Source organism: Gadus macrocephalus, chromosome 21 (genome assembly GCF_031168955.1).
Source record: "Gadus macrocephalus chromosome 21, ASM3116895v1".
Taxonomy (NCBI): Eukaryota; Metazoa; Chordata; class Actinopteri; order Gadiformes; family Gadidae; genus Gadus; species Gadus macrocephalus.
The window spans coordinates 19,285,326-19,310,325 of record NC_082402.1 but is presented as its reverse complement, the minus strand read 5'-3'; the positions used below and the strand labels follow the sequence as shown (position 1 = coordinate 19,310,325).

General features: G+C 42.0%; 2 protein-coding genes across 8 annotated transcripts in view; one reads left to right on the top strand and one right to left on the bottom strand.

The window, feature by feature from the left end:
• Positions 1-15,331, bottom strand: part of LOC132449982 (NACHT, LRR and PYD domains-containing protein 12-like) — a 182,311-nt gene extending 166,980 nt beyond the window's left edge. For 4 of the 7 annotated variants that reach the window (XM_060041921.1, XM_060041922.1, XM_060041920.1 and 1 more), the window contains exon 1: positions 15,189-15,331. In XM_060041921.1, the coding sequence (XP_059897904.1) occupies positions 15,189-15,256 (68 nt within the window). In that variant the 5' untranslated portion in view covers positions 15,257-15,331. The remainder of the gene's footprint in view (positions 1-15,188) is intronic. The other 3 variants (XM_060041925.1, XM_060041930.1, XM_060041931.1) reach the window with 1 other exon arrangement.
• Positions 1-25,000, top strand: part of LOC132449644 (stonustoxin subunit beta-like) — a 148,839-nt gene that overhangs the window by 3,419 nt on the left and 120,420 nt on the right. The gene's annotated exons all lie outside the window — the stretch shown is intronic.

Below are 25,000 nucleotides of genomic sequence, written 5' to 3'. Positions count from 1 at the left end.
TCACTCTATTTAGGCCCACGTTGTATTATATGCACAGACAGATGGCCGGACAATCTCTCTCTGTCTCTCTTTCTCTCTCCCCGTCTCTCCCCGTCTCTCTCCGTCTCTCTTTCCCCGTCTCCCCCTCCTCCCCCGTCTCCCTCCCTCCCCCGGTCTCCCTCGTGATTCAATGAATAATTCACATAATAGACTTTAAAGATAAATGTCTCATTTATTTAAAACATGTCTTTCATTAACATATTAAGATCAAATTATTAGAATTTCCATCTCACTCAAGATTCAATGCATCTCAGTCGAGTGTGTCTTGACGAGGCTGGCTGCTAGCGCCAGCTTCAGGGGCTGTGGCAGCTCGTACCTGCGAGCTTGCTACCAAACGTTTTGCGTTGAGTTGATATTTAAGGGTTGATGAACTCCGGTGATAGGAAAATTCCTTACTACAGAGATTGCAGATAACGGTGTTGCTATCTACAGTTCTGTCCGGGAGTTTAAACTTGAACTTTCCGTGCACGGGGCCGACCATAGACATCATATAGATAGACGGAGCATTGGCTGCTGGGACGCGAGAAATACGGCCGCCATCTTGGAGTGGTCAACCGGGAGGAGCAACAGCAGCAGAAACAGGATGCCGGGCTGTTGTTCAGCGTATTCCTGCTCAAATCGGCGGACAATCCATAATAGGAATCGGGGGATTACTTTTCACAAGCAAGATTTAACATTACCGTACTATTGGTATAATTAGTATCGAATAATAAAACACGCCAAACCATGTGGCCTTTATCATAGCTACACGTATGACAAAAAAACGCATGAAAATCAGTGGTATTCAGTGAGGCATGATTAATTAAATGCGCTGACAGTTCATTGCTCCAGCCAAACGGATTACACTGAGTGGAGCGGATGACCACTCCAAGATGGCGGCCCCGCGTCTCGTCAGCGCCAGTAGGCGGTAGCATTCGATGCTCCGTCTATCTATAAGATGTCTATGGGGCCGACAGCGTCTTCTCCAGAGTCGGCTCCAGAGCAGATCTACTGGAGGGGCATGGGTCGCCAGCGGGGGGGCACTGCCTTTTGTGAAATATTTTAACGCAAAAAAAGGGGGAGGGCTGTCGTGGATGCTAAACGCAAATAAGTTTAACCACCTCTGCTATGTCATAAATAGTTTATTCACATCAACAGTTTATGAACCTCCAAAAAAACATTAAGTAGGCCTGGCACTGTTTATAAACCTAGAGAACAGCCTCCACAATAATCAAAAACACCCCGGACAACATATAAGCTTTAAGCCCAGTTCAGACCAAAGATTCACCTTGCAACGGCTTGCAACTCGCAACTCCTTGCGACTCGACGGGCTGCGACGTTCTAAAACTGGGCCGTTCACACCATAGACATCATATGGTTCACACTGGCTGCAACACGCTGCAACGGGCTGCGACGCTAGGTGGTTTCCCTAGCAACTGTGAACGCTCTGGCACAGCTGAGAGCCGCAACAGCATTATTTGCGTAGGTTAGGTTAGATTAGTTAGGTTTGCAATTAGTTAGGTTTGCAATTAGTTTTATTTTTATTTTGCTTGAGAGTAGGCTAGAGTTACTGTGTTTTGTCATTCTCCGTATATCGGATATTTCAATCTGATATTTTTATGCTGGAGTGGACAGTACGGTACCGGGAGAGTAAGGCCGTGACGTACAAGTTGTTCTGTGCTGTGATTGGCTGAAGAGAAATAGTTAAATTGCCGCGTTCTAAAACTGGACCTTGCGATTTCCACAGCATTAAGAAGACCTGTGTAATATAAGGGATAATGTATAGAACGCCGGTCATTATCGGGAAAATAAATAAAATAATGACCTGTGGTAGGAGGGGCATTAATGACCGCTAGGGGGGGCACGGCCCCCAAATGCCCCCCCTGTCGTGTGCGATCAGTGTCGGTCTCCGTTTCAGTGAGCTCGTGTGAGAGGCTTTCAGTCACGAGATGTTTCTGTGCAGGGGAAAGGTGGACTAACCGGGAGAAGCGGGGATCCAGGAGGGCCGCTTTATTGAGGAGAAGCCACTCGCCGCTCTCTTCTTTATAGCGCATTTTTACAGTTCGAATGGAGAATTACACTTCGAATTCGAACTTTTCACCCCACCTTCGAACGAATATTCGAACTTCGAATAAAAAGTGACAGCCCTAAAGTGTACTCCTGTCCTAATGTATGCACATTTTGCATTTCTTCAACAATCGTCTGGATTGTTGAGTTTGGAAGGAGGAGCTGTCCTTGCAACTTTAGGTAGAATAAACATATATTCCTTACGTAAGTGTCATTGAAATTCTGTAGATATTCACTGCTTTCATTTGTCTCCCCATTTGTGTTCTGAGGGGCATCCTCACATCCACTGACAGCAGAAGCCTGGGATATAGTTTCTCTGTACATATCTCTTACACTATCCACAGAAAATGCTCTATGTTTCCTGGAAATATGAGCAGTAAATGATGACTTCACAGTGAACCTGTTTTGACAACCAGTTACTGGACATGCCACATGTCGCCCCTCCAGTAAATGCTCTTTTAGGTGGGATATAAGTTTGTTCACTGTGTGAAATTGGCGCTCACACAGAGAAATTGCACATTTTAAATTTGCCACAGCGGCCGTAGCAGTAACAGAGGGAACAGGCACATTGTGAGCCCGATAGAAGTGAGCTTTAAAAGCTGCGTAGGTCGAAAATGTCCGCTTGCAGTTGGCGCCAAAACATTTGAAAAAACAACGCGGTTCATTTCTGTGAACTCTACAATGCAACACAAACCCTCTCAATGTCTGCAGTGTTTGACTACAAAACGGGCAGACAATCATTTTTAGCTTATTAACATTACCGACTGTTTTGCTTGGCTCGGATGATTGTGGAAAAAAAACACACCTCTACTGAACATAAAAAACAAGTGAGCTGAATGAGTTCAGCAACAGATAGCATGAACACACCGTGGACTAGTTAACCCCTCCGTCCGTCTGAGTCATTACTCTGAGTTTTGTATATCCTTGACTAAACAGAAACTAGTATATTTCTGTTAAACAACTCATGATTTCAAGAATTAAGAAAATGAATTGTGACCAGCTATTCAGAGGGTAGTTCTTCAAGTAGCCGTGTCATGGACCTGAGACGTGTTCACAAGACTTCGGTCACTGCGCGCCGCAGACTGCTTGGTGCGCGCCTGCGCGGGATACGAGACGTGAACTTGTCAAAACAGCTGCTCATGCGATCATTTGTAATCCAATGAAAGAGCAGAAAACCAGTCTAGTGCGCTGTGATTTGTTGAGGAAGATTTCAAAAGGTTTAAATTCAAACACAGCCGTTTTTTTTTTGCGGGAATGTTAATTGGTTACATTTTAATATTACTTTTCTTATGGCTACTTTTCCTTATTGATCATTTTATCTATAGCCTATTTTACAAAGGGTCATTCATATGTTCCAACAGCTCTATGTTCCCACTCCTACAGCCCTATCCCACATTACTACGTTTAATCAATTTCAACAGAGCAGATCGAGCGGGGCAGGAAGTGGAAAAGTAAAAGCCATAAAGCATCTGGTCAATTTTCAAAATAAAACACAAAACTCAGCTCATGTAGCCTATCACGACTTCACATCAACATTACGTCATTTTTATAAGGGCAAAGCGTGGCATTTAATTGCAGTAGTTTTGGGAGTGAATGGTGAGTACATTAGGTTTAGGATTATCGCGTGATCTCGTGATCTCGCGTGAATACGGCTGGCTCGCAAGGCAGCGCTACGCTGCCGTTCCGCGCCCGGTGGAAATTGACGCAGGGCAGAGTTCGCAGCCGTCATTCATATTCATACGTCATATTGACGAATGGCCATGGATCGTGTGTGGCACTATATGCCTATACTCACATCTAGAATTTAATAGATCATTCTCGTTGCTTCGAGGAAGTCTGGTGGTCTCCGTATATAATAAATAAATAAATGTATTGATTTACAAAGTTCACTTGTCTTTAACTAACAAAAAAACACTAACTTAATCGAGGAAAATTCGATTGTTAAATAAAATAGAACTTCAATTAACAGAATTATAAGGTAGTTCACAATTCGTTATTCAGACTTAAGGAACCTTTTACTAACCTGACACTTGCCAGATTCCACCTAGCTCCACTCATCCTTCAAATGTTTGTGCTAGTAGGGGAAATACTACCACACCAGGTAGCCAGGCTTGAGGCCTGCCATTTGAGGGAATTGTTTTGAGTCTTTTCAAGTTTCTCCTTTAGCTCGCCATCTTCTCTGCTCCGGCAATAGGGCCTGACCTGTTTAGGCAAACAGGTAAGAAAATCACAAGTCTGCTCAACTTGGGAGCAGCAGGTTAATCAAGTTTTCCATTATGGAGGCCTCACCAGTGTTTAGTTTTGAAACATTCCTCCTCAGCAGCAGCACATCAGATCCTCAGGGGCTTGAAGTCTCAGGAAAGGTATGGTTTTGTGTCGAGGGTTGAAAACAGAAGTTCCTCAAGATACGAAGCAAGTCACATGTCTGGGAATATGCATCCCGGTCTAGAAGAGCCATACCAAATATCATCTAGAAAAAATAACCCGTAATTTTTTAGACAATTCCTATTAACCAAGTTTTATTGTTTTTATCCGTAAATTTGACGACGCCTACGGTTTTCTTCTGTTTAAACGGGCAAAAATCATTATTTCAACAGTTAATTGTTGTAACTTGGACAAAATTGTATTGCTATTTGTATTACTGTTTTTTAGTGTTTTAACTACAGGAATCTGTTAATTTTACACGTAAATATTATTATTTGAACATTTTTTTACACTAATATTAACCGTTTTCTTTGGTTTAGTATTTTTCAAAAAAATATTGTAACATAAACGTGGCTTTATAGTTTTACTATTTACAGTTTTTTTATGTCATGATTTCACAGGTTTTTACTGTTTATTTCACGGACATTTTTTACAGTGTATGGGTTTAATTACAACTCGAGGCTGAGCGTGCAATGCGCGCGCTCAACCTGTAATAATAGCAATGATAATGATCATTATTGTATTTGTTAGAATTTGTGTTAGGCCAACTAATATGAATAATTGTAACAATAGCAACGATAATGATATTGATAACTGTAGTTATTGCTATTTTAATTAGTATTAATATTATTAATACTAATAATATTAATTATTAGTATTAATAATTATGGACTTTGTGTTTGGTTGGCTGTGGGTCCTGTGATGCTTAGAGACGATGTCGTTCTGTTTTAGAGCTCATATCTTCTGTATTCCTTTGTCCTGTCCTAGACTCACCGTCACCCTGGAAAGAGGGGAGAGAGCACTTACTGGATGAACTCGGTGAGGGTTTTATCCAAGTTATTAAATCAATCGCGTCATTAACATTCATTTAAAAAACACCCTCTGCTTCTGTGATTCATATTGTGGTCTACTAAGGTCAGGTTTCTATTGTCGTCTATTGAGGTCATGCTTCTATGTGGTCTGTTAATGTCAGGTCTCAGGGTTGTGTGTCCGTAATGAAGACCGTAAGATAAGCAGTTCTCTGTTTGTTCAGGATGTTCTTTTACATTCAACAGATGAATTGACACTTCAGGGCTGGATGTTTCACGACAAGAGTCTCTACCGCGTTTCTACTACTAAGAAGGGCTGGAGGGCCAGTAGAGAAGACTGTCAGAAGAGAAAGGCAGACCTGGTGGTCATCAACAGCAGAGAAGAACTGGTGTGTGTGTGTGTGTGGGTGTGTGTGTGTGTACTCGCCTAACTATCCAACAGTGGACTTCGGCGTCGTAACACCTTCACCAACAGGGGACCTCCGAGCCAAGAGGGGACATTTTTCAGGTCCCCTTTTGGTCATGCCTTAAATCAACCTAAAAACATGCCTAAAATATTTTTACGCATTTTCTCAACTTTCGCCAAGAGGGGACCTGAAAGTGTGTGAGTGTTTAGTCCATACTCTATAGCGCCTCTGCTGGCCAGAGCTTGATTTTCAACGACCAATCCACACACGTCGCTTCAAACACTCCTCTATTGTGTGAACGACCTGCAGCCGTTCACACGTCTGTCAGAGTGTAGAGGGCTGTTAAACAGACTACTTAGTAAAGTCTCTTCAAACATGCAATCACGAAGAAAACCAGTCTCTTGAAACATGCAAACAACAAACAAACATAGTGTATTTTTCTAACAAAATGTAACTGCTCAGCTTTAAAAGTTCCATACTTTTTTTGTATGTAATGACAGGGGTTGTTGGGAAAAATAACCTGCTGAGTACATCACATGTACATTATAAATATAGCTAACTCCTACCCTAGCCTGATGAGCACATCACATGGACACATTATAATATAGTCGACTCTTGCTCTAAACCCAACGAACACATAACACAAACATGATAATATATAGTCAGGTCAAGGCCGGAGCTGAAGGCCCCATCTCCCAGGCAGGCAGATGGTGGACACTCAGACAATGCACCAGTATCATCTCCAGAACGGGAGAGCCACATTAATTTATCACACAGGAGACATTTTGAGAGCTCTTCCCCGTTAGGAGGAACCAAGAGATACCTCTGCCCATACTAGGGGCCTGAGAGCCACATTAAATTATCACACACGAGACACTTCGGGGGGGCACTCCCCCGTTTTAATTTATCACACCAGAGACACGAGGAACTCTCCCCGTTACGAAGCTCTCTCAGGGCCTGGGAGCCAAAACACACAGAACCGCACACACCTCAAACGCACACACCTCATCGAGAGGAGGATACAGCATAAGACTGCATCACACAGGGACTCTTCACCCTTCTTCTGAAGCAGACCTTCCACGGAGGCGAAGCTCCAGACGAACCATCAGCGCTGATTAGGGACTTAGACATATTCGATTTCTCACGCTTTATGACTCTGTATAACCGTTGCCACTTTACTTAATAAATCCAAGGTCCTCGTGCCGATAGACTTTATTACCTCTCCGTCTCATTTTATCTGGTCCAGTAGCTAGACAGACCGTTTTTCCCAACAGGGTCCACTGTTGGATAGCATGGAGCGACATTCACACTCCTGCTTTTATGAAAAGAGGAATTAACTATATATACTGTAAGGGAAAGATAGAGATCTCAACTAATGTAATAATAATTTGTCAAACTTGATTTGTTAGTGTGTTTTTAGGAATAGAATAGTCTAACAAAAACCTATCTATTCATTTGTATCAATAAAAATGATTAACAAATACAATTAAAATACAACATAAGGGTCTAGACCTTTGAAATTGTTCGATCCCCAAATAAGCCTTAATTTACCATTTTACAATGTACTTCAGTCCCCAATCTATTTTTAAAGAAATGCATTTGAATTGTTGATTTGCATCACAGAAAGTGGTCCACACTTGTACTGTATGGAATGACAGGGGTCCACTGTTGGCTGATACATGATGACAGAAGTTCCCTCTTAGATAGCATAGAGTGACATTCACACTCCAACATGGATGAGTAAAAAAATAAATAAGCTAAATGGATAGTTCTTAAGAGATAATAACAATCAGAATATGATATATTTAGATTGTTATTATGATATATTTATATTGGCTATTACAAAATGACACAAGTCCCTTCTTAGATAGCACTGAGCGACATTCACACTCCTGCTTTTATGAAAGAGGAAATAACTATATATACTCAATGTAACTATGTTTTTGTAACAGAATCTTAGGGCTCAGCTTTAATGGATTGCTTACCATTGTCAAGTATGAAACTGTATTAAATAAAGGGCTACCCAGGAGGCAAAGAACCAGTCAGCTAGAGGATGGCTAAATAATCATTCATGTCTCTCTGCATATTTTTAAGAACAGTTGAGTGACCAGCAACCATGCGCTTCACAGATCCTAAATTTAAGCTTAAATTGTGGTGAGTGCTGCCTCTGAGAAGTGAGAAACTTAGAGCGGGGGAGGGTTGTTGCTCTCGTCTCGTATCGTGATGGGGGATGGTTACCTGAGTTGACGATGGTCGCTAGGCCTTTCTACAGTGAGTTTCAAGGTTGCTAACTTGCCTCTGGCAATGCAACTGCAGACAGGTCGGCTTCCAGTTTTATTCTAGATTCTATCAAACTAGGCGGATTATTCTTTTGAATTCTAATAAATTGCTCTGATCATAATAAAATACTAATTTAACTATAGAGATACAGTAGGATTTTGTTACTATACCATTTCTTCACCACATTATATACCGCTTTTAGGGAGGGGGGGATGTGGAATGGATTTACATACTTTATGCTACTTAAGGGTGCACTCACACCTTGCTCAACTGGCCCCATTGTTCTCTGGCCTGCACTCACACCAGGCACGGCGTTATGGGTGGGCCTGACGGACCCAGGCCCACCCACTGTTCAACAGGCCCACCCAAAACTTTTCTTAAAAAGATAAAAAATAAAATAATATATATTATATATTTAATTTATTGCACAGTTCTTTTCAATGCTGTGGAATGAAAGCGTCAAGGGAAGTGTTTTTGCCTCTGAATCACGTCTTTGATATCACTCCGCATGTCAGGTATTCATAAACCCCAGTGTATTCGGTTGCTAAGCAACGTAAACGTCTTATGCAGACTATTTCTCTGCTAATCAACGCTACGAATAGTAATTATAAAAAGACAGACCTTGTGAAGTTCTTTTTTTGCATTGGCAATATAGCCTTTAACTTCACGTCTAATAGCCTCCAGTCCATCACCGCATCAGTGACAGACACGATTGATTTGATCGAGAACCTCAAACAAGAACTGACAGACATGTGCTCAGGTGACTGTGCGTTCTTAAACATGTTGGCAACAACAAATAAGATGATGGAGGATCATGATGTCAACAACTGGGATGTACCCAGTTTGCCCTCCCGCTCAAGAAATCTCCCAGGCCGATTTGAGGGAAGTATCTTCACATGCACGTTGGGGAAATCGACAAGAGTGAGGAGTGACAGTGACCTGCGCAACATTTCCAACGCGCTAATAGGCTGCCAGCTTAATGAACTGAACAACCGATTCCACAGTGACACCTATGGGCTCATGTCATCTGCAGCAATCCTGATGTCCCCATCCTCGATATAAATGACACCACTTTGGCTACTAAAGCAAACTCTCTCAATGATACAGGAAAGCGCTAGATAACCATATCAGAGTCGGAGCTCGCAGTGTTTGTGCAACTCAGAGAGAAGGAAAAAAGAGAACATCTCAAAAGTATTCTTGAAGTGATGGACATATGCAATGAGGACGTTTTCCCGAATATCCATGCTTTCAAGCTCTGATCACACAATGACATCCTGTTTAGTTGAACGCGTCTTTTCCAGTGTCAACCGAATTAAAACAGCAAATAGGAGCACCATGCTTACAACTCGCCTTAAGTCCCTCTGTCTGTTGACATTTGAGAGACAGCTTACAGTAACTCTCGACTTCGATGAAAACATTGACATTTTCAAGAGCGAACCCCGCCGATTACTCCTGTAAATGAATTAATACATTTTCTTCTCATGCTCTCTCTTCTTCCCATGCCTATCTATTTTCATGTTTGGCAATCTTTTAAGCCTGCCTGTTGGCGCAAAACTACCCAGTTATTATTTTGATGTTCTGCCCTTAAGGATATTGTTAGTTTGCCTGATAAGTTAAAGGCTTCTGAAAGGCTTTGTTTTTGAAATGCTGCAAAATAAATGTTGATATTGATGCTTGCTCTGATTTGCGTTAAAGGGCTGTTAACCTTCTGACCTCGGATGACCGTGAATTTGCGGTAGACTATTGTAGTTATTATCTCGTAGTAGCCTAAATTTGAATGCATGTTCCGTATAATAAGCCCAGCCAGTCTGTTGCGATGTCGAAATATTGTTGAAAACTTAAACAATTCAACAGAATTACGAAATAGTCGGCCTCATGTTATACAAGCAGAACTAAACTACGAGGGAAATATTCGATTCCTGACTACTTTTACAGTCTATCTATAGGCCTTAGGTCTATAAAGTGACGTGCTAAAGCATGATGCGTAATTGAGATTCCAAAAGCGCTCTTCTTTGTTCATACCAACGTGAGCTGGATGACGTAGTCCTTGCGAGACTCTTCTTTCTTTATAGGTCCATGCCCTTCTTCCCCACAACAATCATTTTAAACAATGGCGGCAAGGGGTTCACGAGTGGGTTTACGTTGGTGCGATAGTGAAGTCGAGTGTTTACTTGAAATTTGGGCCGACGACAGCACTCAGTCGCAGCTGGACACCACGCTTGGTGATGACGTATTTATCGTATTACGACGTGATGACGTATGTATGAAGGAGCAATCGTGCCCAGGCCACGGCCTTTGGGAGCAGTGTGACCACGGGCCAGCGGGGGGAGGGGGGAAGGGGGGGAATCTTGCTGAATCTTCCTGCAGCAAGGAACAGGCAAACGGCCCTAGTGTGAGTGGCCCCTGAGAAGTGAGAGACGGGGGAGGGTTGTTGCTCTTGTCTCGTATCGTGATGGGGGGATGGTTACCTGAGTTGACGATGGTCGCTAGGCCTTTCTACAGTGAGTTTCAAGGTTGCTAACTTTTCTCTGGCAATGCAAGTGCAGACAGGTTGGCTTCCAGTTTTATTCTAGATACTATCAAACTAGCAGGTTTATTATTTTGAATTCGAATAAATTGCTCTGATCATAATAAAATACTAATTTAACTATAGAGATACAGTAGGATTTTGTTACTATACCATTTCTTCACCACATTATATACCGCTTTTAGGGAGGGGGGGATGTGGAATGGATTTACATACTTTATGCTACTTAGGGTGCACTCACACCAACGCCGTTGGCAGTTTTCACACCTAACTGGCTCAACTGGCCCCATTGTTCTCTGGCCTGCACTCACACTAGGCCAGGGGTCTTCAATTAAAATTGAACAAGGTCCAGTTACTAAAAATTCCTTCTAAGAAAGGTCCGAACCTACCACGTCCTAATAGCCTTCTTTTGTGTAATACAATCAACACGGCATATTACCTTATATTTTCAGATGTATTTATTTTCAATTTCCAAATAGCTTACTTTTAACCATGAAAAACTACTAAGTCAAAGTAACGCATATTAACATTTAAAAGTAAATAAAACAGGTACATTAGGCCTGCAATTCAAGTAAACATAAAAAGTGCATAAGGCCTACATGTGAAGTAAGCAGAACAGGAACACCAGGCCTTCATTTCAAATAAACACAAAAAGAGCATTAGGCCTTCAAGTACCAACAGTTCCTCACAGATCTTTCTTGTCTTGATGAAACAATCGCACATAAACCAAAAGCTGGGCATTATCCCTTACATCTGAAGACTCATCAATGGCTAAGGATGGGGCACTCTGAACAGCCGCATGAAGCTGTGACAGTGCGTCATCTGATAACATTTCGGATTTTCTGGTTGTCGTTGCAGCTCACATTGGGATTTGCTTTATTTTTTCACACAATTCATCCCTTTGTTTACCTTCAAATAACGTCTCGGCAGCGGCGTTCAAGCACTCCTTCACAACAGTCGTGTGAAGGAGTGCTTGATAAACAGTCAATTTATCACGGTTCAATCAATCAACAATCGCTGTTCCCTGCACTTGAACCGCCTTAAAGCTATCATCTGTCTTTTTGATGGAGTTACCTACAGCATATGTCAGAACCTGCACAATAGTATACAGACCATCAAAGAAAGTTTGATGTGTTGAATTTTGTTTTTAACTTTGTGCTGTTAAACAGAAAAGATGGTCCCCACTTGGATTGTACAGAATGACAGAAGTCCCCTCTTTGCCTGTACAAAATGACACTGGTCCCCTGTTCAATGGTATGGAGCGACACTTACACTCCAGCATTTATGCATTCATCAGGGTAGAAAAAAATTGTTAACTGCTTTCTCTATAGTACAAAATAAGTAATTTGCCATAGAGCCTTTACACAGTTCCTCCATAGTTCATAAGACATTTTGTCCTGAGAAAAAAAAACGTATACATAACAGGGCTAACTAGGGCTGTCAATCAATTAAAATATTTTATCGTGATTAATCGCATTATTGTCCATATTTAACTTGCAAATTGCCTATTAATTGCACATTTTTTAACAATTCTAAATATATCTTAAAAGATGATTATTGATTATTGATGAGGATTACATTTATTCTTTTCCACACTTCATGAATGGATCCATGCAGCAGGAGTGTGAGGGTCGCCCCTTACCATTTAACAGGGGACTTCTGTCATTGGATTGTACATGTTGTACAATCCAAGTGGGGACCATCTTTTCATATTTTAGAGCACAATGTTTGTCTGTTCTTTGAATGTGAACTTATGTAAGGGACAGTTTTTTCTAAATTATATTTTTCCACAATATCATGACTTTTAACTACCACAATTTATCACGGTTCAATCAAGCAACAATCGCTGTTCCCTGCACTTGAACATCCTTAAAGCTATCACCTGTCTTTTTGATGGAGTTATCTACAGCATATGTCGGAACCTGCACAATAGTATACAGACCATTCAAGAAAGTTTACAGTTTTTCTCAGTCGCTTTGGTTAATTTCTCAGATCAGAATTGAAATTCTCCAAACTACCTGTTCAATTTTCACATCAGTGTGTCACTTGTGCACATGAAAAAAACAGTTTCTCATTTATTTGAAAACGTTGCGAATGCTTTGGTACATCCATGCACATGATTATGTACAATTCTCTGCTCTTTCCTACATTATCAATTGCTTATGTTATGTTGATCAAAATGTATTGCAATGGTCTCTATGGAAGAGTCTCACCCCCACAACATTTAGGTATTAGTTCATTGCATAAGTCTTTGCATGCAAAATGGTTGAACAAGTTGTCATAATATGTCAAACATATTTCTATACATTTCTATACACTGGCCTTAGACTCTTTTTTTTGTTCTTTTTTCTAAATCTATCCTGAATTGGTCAATTGCTACCAGTTGAATCTTGCCTTTCTCTAAAGAAGGGAAATGTGTAAAGTGTTAGTTCAACCAACGATCAACCAATAGCTCAAAGGTGCATCTCCTGAACCATGAACTGGCAAGTACATAGCTGGAGCACAACACAATGTTACAGTAAATTGTCTGAGAAATTGTGGCCCAACACACAGGAACGTCAGGAGTTGTAGGATGACTGCACTGTAATTCCGACAGCAATGCATGTACAGTTTTCCCTAAGGAGATTTTCCTATGTTCACATTTCTAGCAATGACATGGTCTGTCAACAAATTGCAGTACAAACAGTCAAAGCGTAAATGTGAATCTTGTCCAGTCTCTTGCAATCAATCTCCCACATACACTAAGGTGTAACTTACAATTTACAATAATTGTCTTCAAAACTTTAGCCATAGTTTACATCAGATTATCCCTCAAGAGTACACTGTTATATTGACAACATGACTAAGCAATTTGACTGTCTTATCCGTAGACAATGACGCAAGGACTTGTCATTCTGATGGCACTGACATGTTCATTGAACTTTTGAGAGATGAGCTAAGGATTTTGAGCAAGAGACTGGCTTTTGCAGGTAATCCATGGTGTTTTGCTATTTGAACGCATTGTTTTGAGAAATGCACTTACTGCTTTGCAAATTTCATTTCTGATCTGAGAAATGTACCAAAGCGACTGAGAAAAACTGTAATGTGTAGAATTTTGTTTTTAAATTTGTGCTGTTCAACAGAAAAGATGGTCCCCACTTGGAATGTACAGAATGACAGAAGTCCCCTCTTTGCCTGTACAAAATGACACTGGTCCCCTGTTAAATGGTATGGAGCGACACTTACACTCCAGCATTTATGTATACATATGGGTTGGAAAAAAATGGTTAACTGCTTTCTCTATCGCAAAAAAATAAATAATTTGGACAGTTTAGACAGTTCTTCCATAGTTCAAAAGAGACATTTTGTCATGAGATAAAAAACGTTTAGATAACAGGGCTAACTAGGGCTGTCAATTAATTAAAATATTTAATCGTGATTAATCGCATTATTGTCCATATTTAACTTGCAATTTGCAAATTAATCGCACATTTTTTAACCCTTCTAAATATATCTTAAAAGATGATCATAGATTATTGATGAGGATTACATTTTTTCTTTTCCACACTTCATGAATAGATACATGCAGGAGTGTGAGGGTCACCCCTTACCATTTAACAGGGGACTTCTGTCATGTTTTACAATCCAAGTGGGGACCATCTTTTATATTTTAGAGCACAAAGTTTGTCTGTTCTTTGAATGTGAATTCATGTATGGGACAGTTTTTTCTAGATTATATTTTTCCACAATAACATGACTTCAGTTTTAACTACCACAATTTATCACGGTTCAATCAATCAACAATCGCTGTTCCCTGCACTTGAACCGTCTTAAAGCTATCATCTGTCTTTTTGATGGAGTTACCTACAGCATATGTCAGAACCTGCACAATAGTATACAGACCATCAAAGAAAGTTTGATGTGTAGAATTTTGTTTTTAACTTTGTGCCGTCAAACAGAAAAGATGGTCCCCACTTGGATTGTACAGAATGACAGAAGTCCCCTCTTTGCCTGTACAAAATGACACTGGTCCCCTGTTCAATGGTATGGAGCGACACTTACACTCCAGCATTTATGTATTCATTAGGGTAGAAAAAAATTGTTAACTGCTTTCCCTATAGTAAAAAATAAATAATTTGCCATAGAGCCTTTAGACAGTTCTTCCATAGTTCATAAGAGACTTTTTTTCGTGAGAAAAAAAGACGTATAGATAACAGGGCTAACTAGGGCTGTCAATCAATAAAAATATTTAATGATGATTAATCGCATTATTGTCCATATTTAACTTGCAAATTGCAAATTAAACGCACATCTTTTAACCCTTCTAAATATATCTTAAAAGATGATTACTGATTATTGATGAGGATTACATTTATTCTTTTCCACACATGAAAAGATCCATGCAGGAGTGTGAGGGTCGCCCCATACCATTTAACAGGGGACTCGTCATGTCATGTTTTACAATCCAAATGGGGACCATCTTTTATATTTTCCCATGTAAACGCACTGAAAGAAGCAACAGTTGCAGTTGGCAAACACTCATTGAGTGAAACAAGAGGAGTATAGGTAAACCAGTAAAAATCTTCAGTTAGTTAATGATTGCTTGTGAGAGAGAGTATCAGTAGAGTCTGGTAACAACCAACTGTTCTGTTGTCATTGTCTGTTTAATATTCCTACCTCTCCTCTCTGGAGGGGCGTCCATCTTTAAAGAGAGGAGGATGATCCATAGAGCGGTCACTCTTCATAGAGACACAGCTGGGTCCAGGGGAGTCTGCTCTCTGCTGCTGGACTCTTCTAGAAAAATAATAATCAGGATTTATGGTCGTTTGATAGATGCTGTGTTTTTATAATCTCTGATATATGTTGACAACAAAATATTTGTAAATAGTTTTGTAAATAAACTTCCAAAGCTTTTAAAAATCCTATTTGGTAATGTATTGGTCCTGTGCAAAGTATACAACGTACAAAGTAAATAAGGTCCAAAGTCAAACCGAGTAGCGTTTCCGGAAATGATTTTGTTAGAGGACCAATCACAGCCCTTACCGTCTCTGTTGCGACGACTGATAGTTAAAAAATATTGGATGCGCACGTAAACTACGGAGAGGTTATCCGACAGGCTCTCCGTGTCTAAGTACAGCACTTTACGGAGGACTATAAACTGGCCGGCCTCTGAACCTACCCCCCCCCCTCCCCCTCCCCCTCCCTAAATATTTTTTCATCGAATCTACACGATTCACGGAGGTCACCTATTTTGGTTTCAAAACGGCGAATTTCGCCGAAAGGTGAGTGATTTTCATGCCTTATATACACATGAGGACGGGAGACACAGGTGGAAACAATCAGGGATCAGGGGAGACACCAGACCGGTGACACAGGAGGAAGGGCAAGTGACCTGAAACGAGAGGGAAGTTACTTTTCAAAAATAAAACCGGAAATTGACAAGACAAAGAACCCAAGACATGACATCACTCACCGCGGTGTGACAATAAGAATGAATTATTCTTGTTTTTATTGTCATTGTTATTATTATTATTATTATTATTAATAACAATATCAATAATAATATTACAATTTTTTCTTCTATTATTATTTTAATTTTATTCAGGATGATAGGATTTAGACTCACTGAACTGCAGGGAGATTAGGAGAATACTCAGCAGTCCGAATATCAGCAAGACAATGTTGCAGGACTTTAGAGCTGTTCAGGAACAGGACACACACACACACACACACACACACACACACACACACACACACACACACACACACACACACACACACACACACACACACACACACACACACACACACACAAGGATATATTCATACTGCATGGCTGTCATTCACAGTCCAGACAGTCTGGTCTGCAGAATCCCTCCTCATCTAGAGGAAACATCAGAAGTACTGTAGCTCTCGTGTTGAATTAAGAACACACTTAAGCAGAACAAGTGCTGCTCAAGTGTTTTAAGCAGCACTAACGATGCTTTCCCGAAAGCATCGTTAGCCTAAGTGGATTGCAGAGTGGGTCGCACGAGCATCGTACAGTTTTCACACCGTTTCCCGAAAGCATCGTTGGTAACGAACGTCTTGAAAACGCTCGTAGCTAACGAGTGCTCCAGGGTACTCATAGGACGCTAAGAGCATTGTTAGCCTACTATAGTGTGAACTCATTATTGCATGCGGGTGTCTTCATTCATAAAAAAAATAAAACATTCGGGAGTATGCAATAAAAAAAAATTATTCTAAAGAGGTCAGAGACTCCGTGCACAGCCCCGCCTTCCCCAGTGAACCAAGAAACCGGGATTTGACCGCCTCGGTTTTACACAGGAAACTTGAGATAATACGGTGAAATCGCCGGGCGTGCCAATAAGCTGTGACCGAACCGGCTCGGCAGTGTAGAAAGACCTATAGCCAGGGTTCGAGTTAGGTGGGAGGCAGTGGGAGCTGAGCTCCCATAGAGAGAGGACTGGCTCCCATGAAAGCAGTAAACTCAAATATCTTTGGGGGTCTCGGAAAGTACAGCCGCATAATATTGTAATTGCAAATAAAGCTATTTTCCCTTCCACATGCAGAGTAATATTGACGTTAAGTGGGATAATAGAACGCCGGTCATTATCGGGAAAATAAGCCCAGACGGGGCGAACCGGACACCGACGCGAAACGGAAGTGCTTCGACCTGAAGGGGCTTATTTTCGATTATGAGCAGCTACTTGCCAAACGAAAAATTTGCCTGACTTCACAAGGTGTCTTTTTACAATTTAATTGTTACCATACGTAGTGTTGATCAGCAGAGAAATAGTTAGCCAAAGCCGTTGACGTCGCTTAGCAACCGAAGAAGCTGGCGTTGTTGTGAAGGGCCCATGCAAGTGAACGGAGCGTTCCACCACGACATTGAGAAGAGCCGTGTCATAATAGCCCATACCTCCTATATCCCCCCCCTCCCCCGTCAAAATTCAGCGCAATGGAATCATAACTCGAACCCTGCCTATACTTCATCCTGCCCAACAATATGGGCAGGATCTAGACCAAGCTCTCCTAATCGGGTCAGCAATAGCCGTGTTTGAATGATAATGACAGGAGGAAGGGCAAGTGACCTGAAACGAGAGGGAAGTTACTTTTCAAAAATAAAACCGGAAATTGACAAGACAAAGAACCCAAGACATGACATCCCTCACCGCGGTCTGACAATAAGAATTAATTATTATTGTTTTTAAAGGTTGGGTATGGAATTTGCTTTTTTGGCCATTTTTGCAGAATTACTTGATATCCTTATCATAACCCACTTGCAGCCACTTAGAAGTACTGACATGAAAATTAAACAAGTCAATCATTTGTGGAACGGGCAGGGCTCGAAAAACTCCAGCCAATGATTTCCAGAGCCACCGAGTTGCATTGAGTTCCTGCGCCTGTCGTCATAGTTGCTGGTCACGTGCCGAAAAACGATAGGCGTAGCCATTTTGGCAGTAATCGCGTCAGTTATCTGGCAGGCACTGACTGGCTGTCACGGTGACACAGTGACACTTGACAGGATGGTTGACAACTGTTGTGCACCAGGTTGCCGAAACAGACGAGGGAAGAAGAAGGGATGTTCATTTTATCGCATCCCAAAAGATGCAGCGAGGAGGGAAATTTGGTTAAGTGCTATTAAAAGAGCCAGGAGCCAACAGAACAACAGTGAAAGGTGGGACCCGCCGGCCGTTGGATTTCGGTTGTGCAGCGAACACTTCATATCAGGTGGGTGACGAATACAGTACAATGTTACAAAAAGTTTCTGGTCAGTTTAATTTTACCTAAGTACTTGAATCATACCATCCAGTCCCTTTTTCAAGATATGGTTCTGGCGCAGCCTACCCAGTTAGCAAATTAGCTTGTAGTAAGCTAGTGGTAAACAAACCCGTGTTGACATTCCTTTTTATTTTGTAGGGAGAAAGAGTGACAACCCTTTAAGTCCGGACTTTGTGCCATCGCTTTTTAGCTATCTTCCGTCTCCAGAGAAGAGGAGACGGAAAGCTAGACTGGAGGTGTTCAACAGGAGGCAGAAGGCGAAATTGCAGAAAATAGAGCAGGCAAAGCTATGTGCAGAAGCCACCCGTCTAAGGTGGGTAAAACTAGTTGTTAGATCAAGCCCCCGTCTGATTGATTATTTTCATGTTGGGTCTACTTGTGATCGGTGTTCAAATAGGTAACTGCCATGATATGGTTATAAACAAAAACATCACACCAGTCATTTAATGAAGGATAATGTCATGTGATTTCCATGAAACATCCCAAACTGTAAACGTGTAAACATGTCATTGTCATCAGTATTGTATGCATGATAACTTCATTTGCTGCTTCTGTGTTTTCATCAGAGCATCAACTGATTGTCCCCAAAACAATGCAGCAACAGAAGACCAAACCACAGAGCCCTCCATCACAGAAGACCAAGTCATAGAGCCCCCCATCACAGATCCTTGTGATGGGGACTCAGGTGATGAAGATCCTGTCCAGCCTGATCCAGCAACACCACCATGCACCTCTGAAACCTGTAGTAAGCGCATCGAGTCTCTTGAGCTAGAATGCCAAGCTCTAAGAACTGAAAATATGTTGTTAAGGGACAAAATAAGTAGGAAGACCCTGACAGAGATAAGTTTGCAAAATGATGATAAAAAGGTGAATGTCCTCACTGGGTTAGCAACCTATACATGTCTGATGACCATCTTTCAATATTTGACTCCATTTCTCAAACTTAAGGCATCGATAACATGTTTTCAACAATACATGTTGACTTTGATGAAGCTGCGAATGAACTTGACATTTGACTTTTTAGGTTTTTATTTTGGCATTGACCCAACTACTGTCTCCAGACACTTCAAACACTGTGTTAATTTGATTTATTGTAGACTGGTGCCAAGTCTAGTGGTGTGGCCTGAAAGAGAACCTCTAAGAACATCTCTTCCATATGTATTTAGAAATGGCGGCTACGAGAAGACTGTTTGTATCATAGATTGTTTTGAAATATTTCTAGAGAAACCAAGTAGATTGCGACCCAGTGCACTGCACAGTGTTACTCAAAATACAAATCACATCACACCATGAAATATTTAATTGCCATTTGCCCTCAAGGTACAATTTCTTTCATTTCTACTGGATGGGGAGGTCGCACCAGTGATAAGTTCATTACAGAACACAGTACATTTTTACCCAATATTCTCCCAGGAGATGTTGTTTTGGCAGACAGGGGGTTTCTGGTGAAAGAGTCTGTTGAAAGGTGTCAGGCTGAATTAAAAATTCCAGCATTTACTCGTGGGAAAGTACAGTTAGATCCTGTTGACATAGAGAATACAAGATCTCTAGCCTCTTTAAGAATTCACATTGAAAGAGTCATAGGAGTACTTCGTCAGAAATATACTATCTTACAAAACACTGTGCCAATAACTTTCACAGATATAGAGACAGAAAATGATGTTACTTATCTTGATAAAATTGTGAGTGTATGTTGTGGACTAACAAATGTACCAGATTCTGTTGTGCCCTTAGAGTGATGAATTTGTGTGCCAACAGAAAATAAACCTTTTTGATTGCTTCTCACTTGTTTGTTGTGACTACTTTTCTCACTCACTAGATTTGAATGATCTATCCATGTTTTATGATCGCTACAGATACTACTACAGACAGTCAGACACAGAAGAGAACAACATTGGCTTAACAGTTTTTATTAACCAATTAAATATTTACATTGCATCAGCTAGTTCATATTCACACATTGTGTAATTAAGTAAGACTAGTAATTAAGGTGTTTTTTTTTGGGCAGTTTCCTACAGCTTGGACACACCCACTGTTTCGGTACCCTTTTCATCCGAAGGCAGGTTTGGTGGAACTTCTCCACGGCACAGAACCCTGAGGCACAAACAAGCATGTTCCCTGCCGCAGGTGCGCGGCAGTAGCACCACTGTTGCTGGGGATTGGTGTTTGCAGTTGCTTGTTTTGGTGCAGAAAACCATTTGCCTAACAACTCTGGGATTATACATTTTATAAAGAAGGTACAAGCAAGTTCAAGTTCTTTTTGGAAGAATTCTGAGTCGAATGTAATGCGTTCCACAAAGAGTGAATCATCTTTTTCCGTCCACAGAATAAAATCACAGTAATCACATTTCGTAACAAATAGCTGCATCTGGACTTGGTGGAAGTATGCATGGTCTCGCTTAACTTTAATTTTTCCTTGGGAATCTTGTTCCAGGCAAAAGTGTCCAACAGACTGTACAGCTTCACTGATAGAAAGGTCCTTTGCTGAAAATGGACACTTAATTTCTATAACCCCTGTACCACAGCAGCTGCAGGAAACATACCCATCCGGTGAGGCCCCAATAAATGGGTGGAGAGTTGATATTTTAAATCCGGCTGGTCTAATCAGGACATCTCTGTGTGATAGACGATGTTGCATTTCGTAGTATTTTCTGGCTAGTTTTTCATTCTTGCATCCCCAACTGAAGAAAGAATGTAAATATTAGGTTTGGACAATAGTAATGCCCCCCACATTACTACTTCCCTGCCCTTAACAAAATGTTTACTGCTGTACTTGGTTTACCCTTCTGCTCTTTTTTTTTTTAAAGAATAGCCTAGTACTTACTGCATTTACCCTCTCTGTTCATTCACCTCACAACTTCTCTATGCTCATGAATACCTGGTAGCCTCACTGCTGAAAACATGGGACTTTGGGTCACATATCTGTCTTATGAGAGACACTGCTGGCTTTCTGGGGTCTGTTCTTGTTGCTGCTCTGAAGGTAGATCCTGTCACCCTACCACTCCTCTGATCAAACCAAATTCTGGACTTGGACTGGGCTTGCGTCTCCTCCTCTACAATATCACTCTGAAGAAAACATGCCAATCCAGTTACTCAGTTACTCATTTACATTGCAAATTAGCAGCACACACAGCACATGTGCACATAACATGGTAGATCTTAGATTTCAGTCAATAGTAAAAAGAATATGTTCTCTACCTGTTGTTCAGTGACAGTCAAGTCATCAAATATTCCTTCTGCACGCTCTTGTAATTCAGCCAGGCTCAGGTCTCTTGCCTTCTTGTCGTACAAACTGGTAAGGGGTTCAGGTATATCAAGCTTGACAGCCTTTGGTACATAGGTTGTGGCATACCCGGGAACAACTGACAGAACAGCAGGTCTGCAGGACTTCCCATCTTGAGTCCGGCACTGAGAGAGGTTTTGGTAGAACTGCGCTTGCTCAGCAGCAGTCAGGGGTGGGAAAGATGGGGGCGCAGATGTACCCTTGGTGGAATTCCCCTTTTTATTTTGTTGACTACTGTTGAATATGATGTCCTTTCCCTGTTGGTACTCCACATTCTTCCCAGCATCCTCACTGGGAGAGGTCCACTTGCATTTTTTGGACGTGCAGCTGATCTCCTCATGCCTTGCATTGTTTTTTTCCCACAGTCTGAAGAGCACAGCTGACACATGAGAACAACTCTCCCCAAGTCCTGCTGTGCAGTTACAGTGGGCTCCCATCACTACACCGTCGTTCCTCACCACCACCCATGGCTTCAGTTGACTGTCATTCAGCCGTTGGGAGTGATTAACCTATGTATGAAATTCAAAAAATATAAATTAAGGTTGAAAATGACAGCCACTTAGGTTGGGTACGTTCAAAAACACAAACTAGCAAGTTACAGATGCACTGCAGTAGCTACCCAAGATAATAAACAAACATGCTAACGTGACACTGCCGTACCTAGTCAAGCTAATAAACAAACAATGCTAACGTGACACTGTCTATCAAACTGGGATAATTTAATACTTACCCTTGCAGTGATGATACCGAAGTCTTTGGATGCAAGACTCCACAGTCGAAGTTGAGTTACAAAGCCGGACTGACACCATTTATAAGCATCCAAGCCTTTGTAAGCTCTGAGGGAGTCCCCAGTGTAGACTGAGGGGAAATTTACCAGATAGCTCTGGATGTCAGCGTAGCGCAAGTCAGGTAAATAATCTTTGTTGGATGTTATGCTCTTGAAAAGCACCCCAGGAGCGTTATATGGGTCACTTATATTTAATCTATGTAATTTTCCAGTATAAAAACGAATTTCATCTAAACTAAAATGGCACGTATACTCGCTCGGTAGGAACTCTTGAAGGCTGCTGGCGCTGGTCGTCATGTTTACTGCCAAAATGGCGTCCGACAACCAAAAGTCACGTGACGCAGGAGCTCTATTGGACAGTAAGTACGTCAATCAAACGGTCGTACTGCACTCCCCCGCGCCCCGCGCGCGACCCCTTCGTGCACATACTCAAACCTCGTGACCCAGAGCAAGCTTCTGTTTGTTGTTATCCTGCGGTAGCTACTGGAGCTAGCTAACTAGCAAATGACTCGCTCTCGCGCATCTGTGTTCGCTCGTGCATGATTGCGTGTCCATGTACTTGGAATGGGTGGAGTCAGAGTCAGCGTTGAAGGAGAGGGGGTAGGACCATTTGAGTTGTGTATTTTCAAAATCTGCTGGCATTTCGCATATCCCATACCCAACCTTTAATGTTATTGTTATTATTATTATTATTAATAATAATAATAATATCAATAATTATATTACTATTTTTACTTTTTTACTATTATTATTTTAATTTTATTCAGGATGATATGATTTAGACTCACTGAACTGCAGGGAGATTAGGAGAATACTCAGCAGTCCGAATATCAGCAAGACAATGTTGCAGGACTTTAGAGCTGTTCAGGAACAGGACACACACACACACACACACACACACACACACACACACACACACACACACACACACACACACACACACACACACACACACACACACACACACACACACACACACACACACACACACACAGTTATGTACACAGGGATATATTCATACTGCATGGCTGTCATTCACAGTCCAGACAGTCTTCCTACGGTCTGCAGAATCCCTCCCCATCTAGAAGAAACATCAGAAGTACTGTAGCTCTCGTGTTGAATTAAGAACACACTTAAGCAGAACAAGTGCTGGTCTCTAGCATACTTGTTATTATTCCCTGATTATTAACATGTACACACGCATACAGTTACACAGTAAGACATTCATCCACACAGTTATACAGTAATACATAAACATAATAAATGGAAATATTTATTTGAGTGGTTTATTTATTTTAAATGCTCTTAAAAGGTCACCTACCAAATCTATGGGCCCGTTGGCTGTGTCACCGTCAGCAGTTACCAGGGACCGTCCTGCTGTCGCCTCTACCCACCACGGGACCACCACCCTCTCCGGCTACCCACCACGGGACCACCACCCTCTCCGGCTACCCACCACGGGACCCCCACCGTCACCGTCAGCAGGTCAGAGCCCCCTCACAGCTTTACCCTTTTGAAATTGATATATCTTTTTTGAAATGTATTCACCCTGGAGGCCTACCTACACCAATCGCACCAACACCACATAGCCACACTACCACGCACACAACAGACGCACGCTACTTCCCCCACCTACATCCCGTTATAGACCCCCCAGCCTTCCGTGTAGACCCCCACACACCCACCATCACCACAATAGACCCACACACACATATCAAACCACAGAACACACTAGACCCACACCAACACACCCACACACACAACCACTCAGACCACAAAGACCACCTCCACCATCCACCCGTCCACTCCTCCCACCACCACCAACACACACCCGGTACATTGCACCAGATGGCCCAACCCATGGAAAAGACAAAGTATATTTTAAAATACTCCAGGCCCTGCACCACAGGGACACAGCGGACAGAGCTGTGTCCTCCCGGGAACTCCCCAGGGGGATGTTACGACAGGTCCACAAATGATCACACTTCATCAAACCCGCATCACCCACAGACACCACATTACAAAAACATAATGACAACACCAACACCTGGATGCACAATAACATGTTGATCCTCAAAGAACACTACACACACACAATAGACGAATTCACACAAACACCCCAGCCCACCAACACACTCTCACTTAAGATCGCTACCAACTGGGCGCACAAGAGATTGGGCCACAGACTATTACCCACCACCTTACATCAACTAGAACACACACTACTCCATACACCGTCCGCCCCTCACTCACCACTCATTACCAACCCACACCCCCTCAACCTACTCCCCCCCTCCCCCATACCGACCAGTCCCCATACCACCCCACCTCGAGCCTGGACCTTCCCCTCACCTCCACAGCCCACACTCAGACACTCAGACTAGGATAAGGGGTAGGGGTAGGGCCCGCACCTTCCCTACCTGCAGCAGGAGCCAGGGCACCAACAGAGTCGCACCACACACCCTCCACACCACCTCAGATCAATGACCCCCCCCCCAACTAAACCAACCCCCCACCCCCACCCATCCCCACCCTCTCCCCCACTCCCCCCAGTCAGAAATCCTCTCACCAGATGAACCTCCACCTCAGAGGACCGAGCAACAACCAACACACCACCATACACCACCCTCTCTC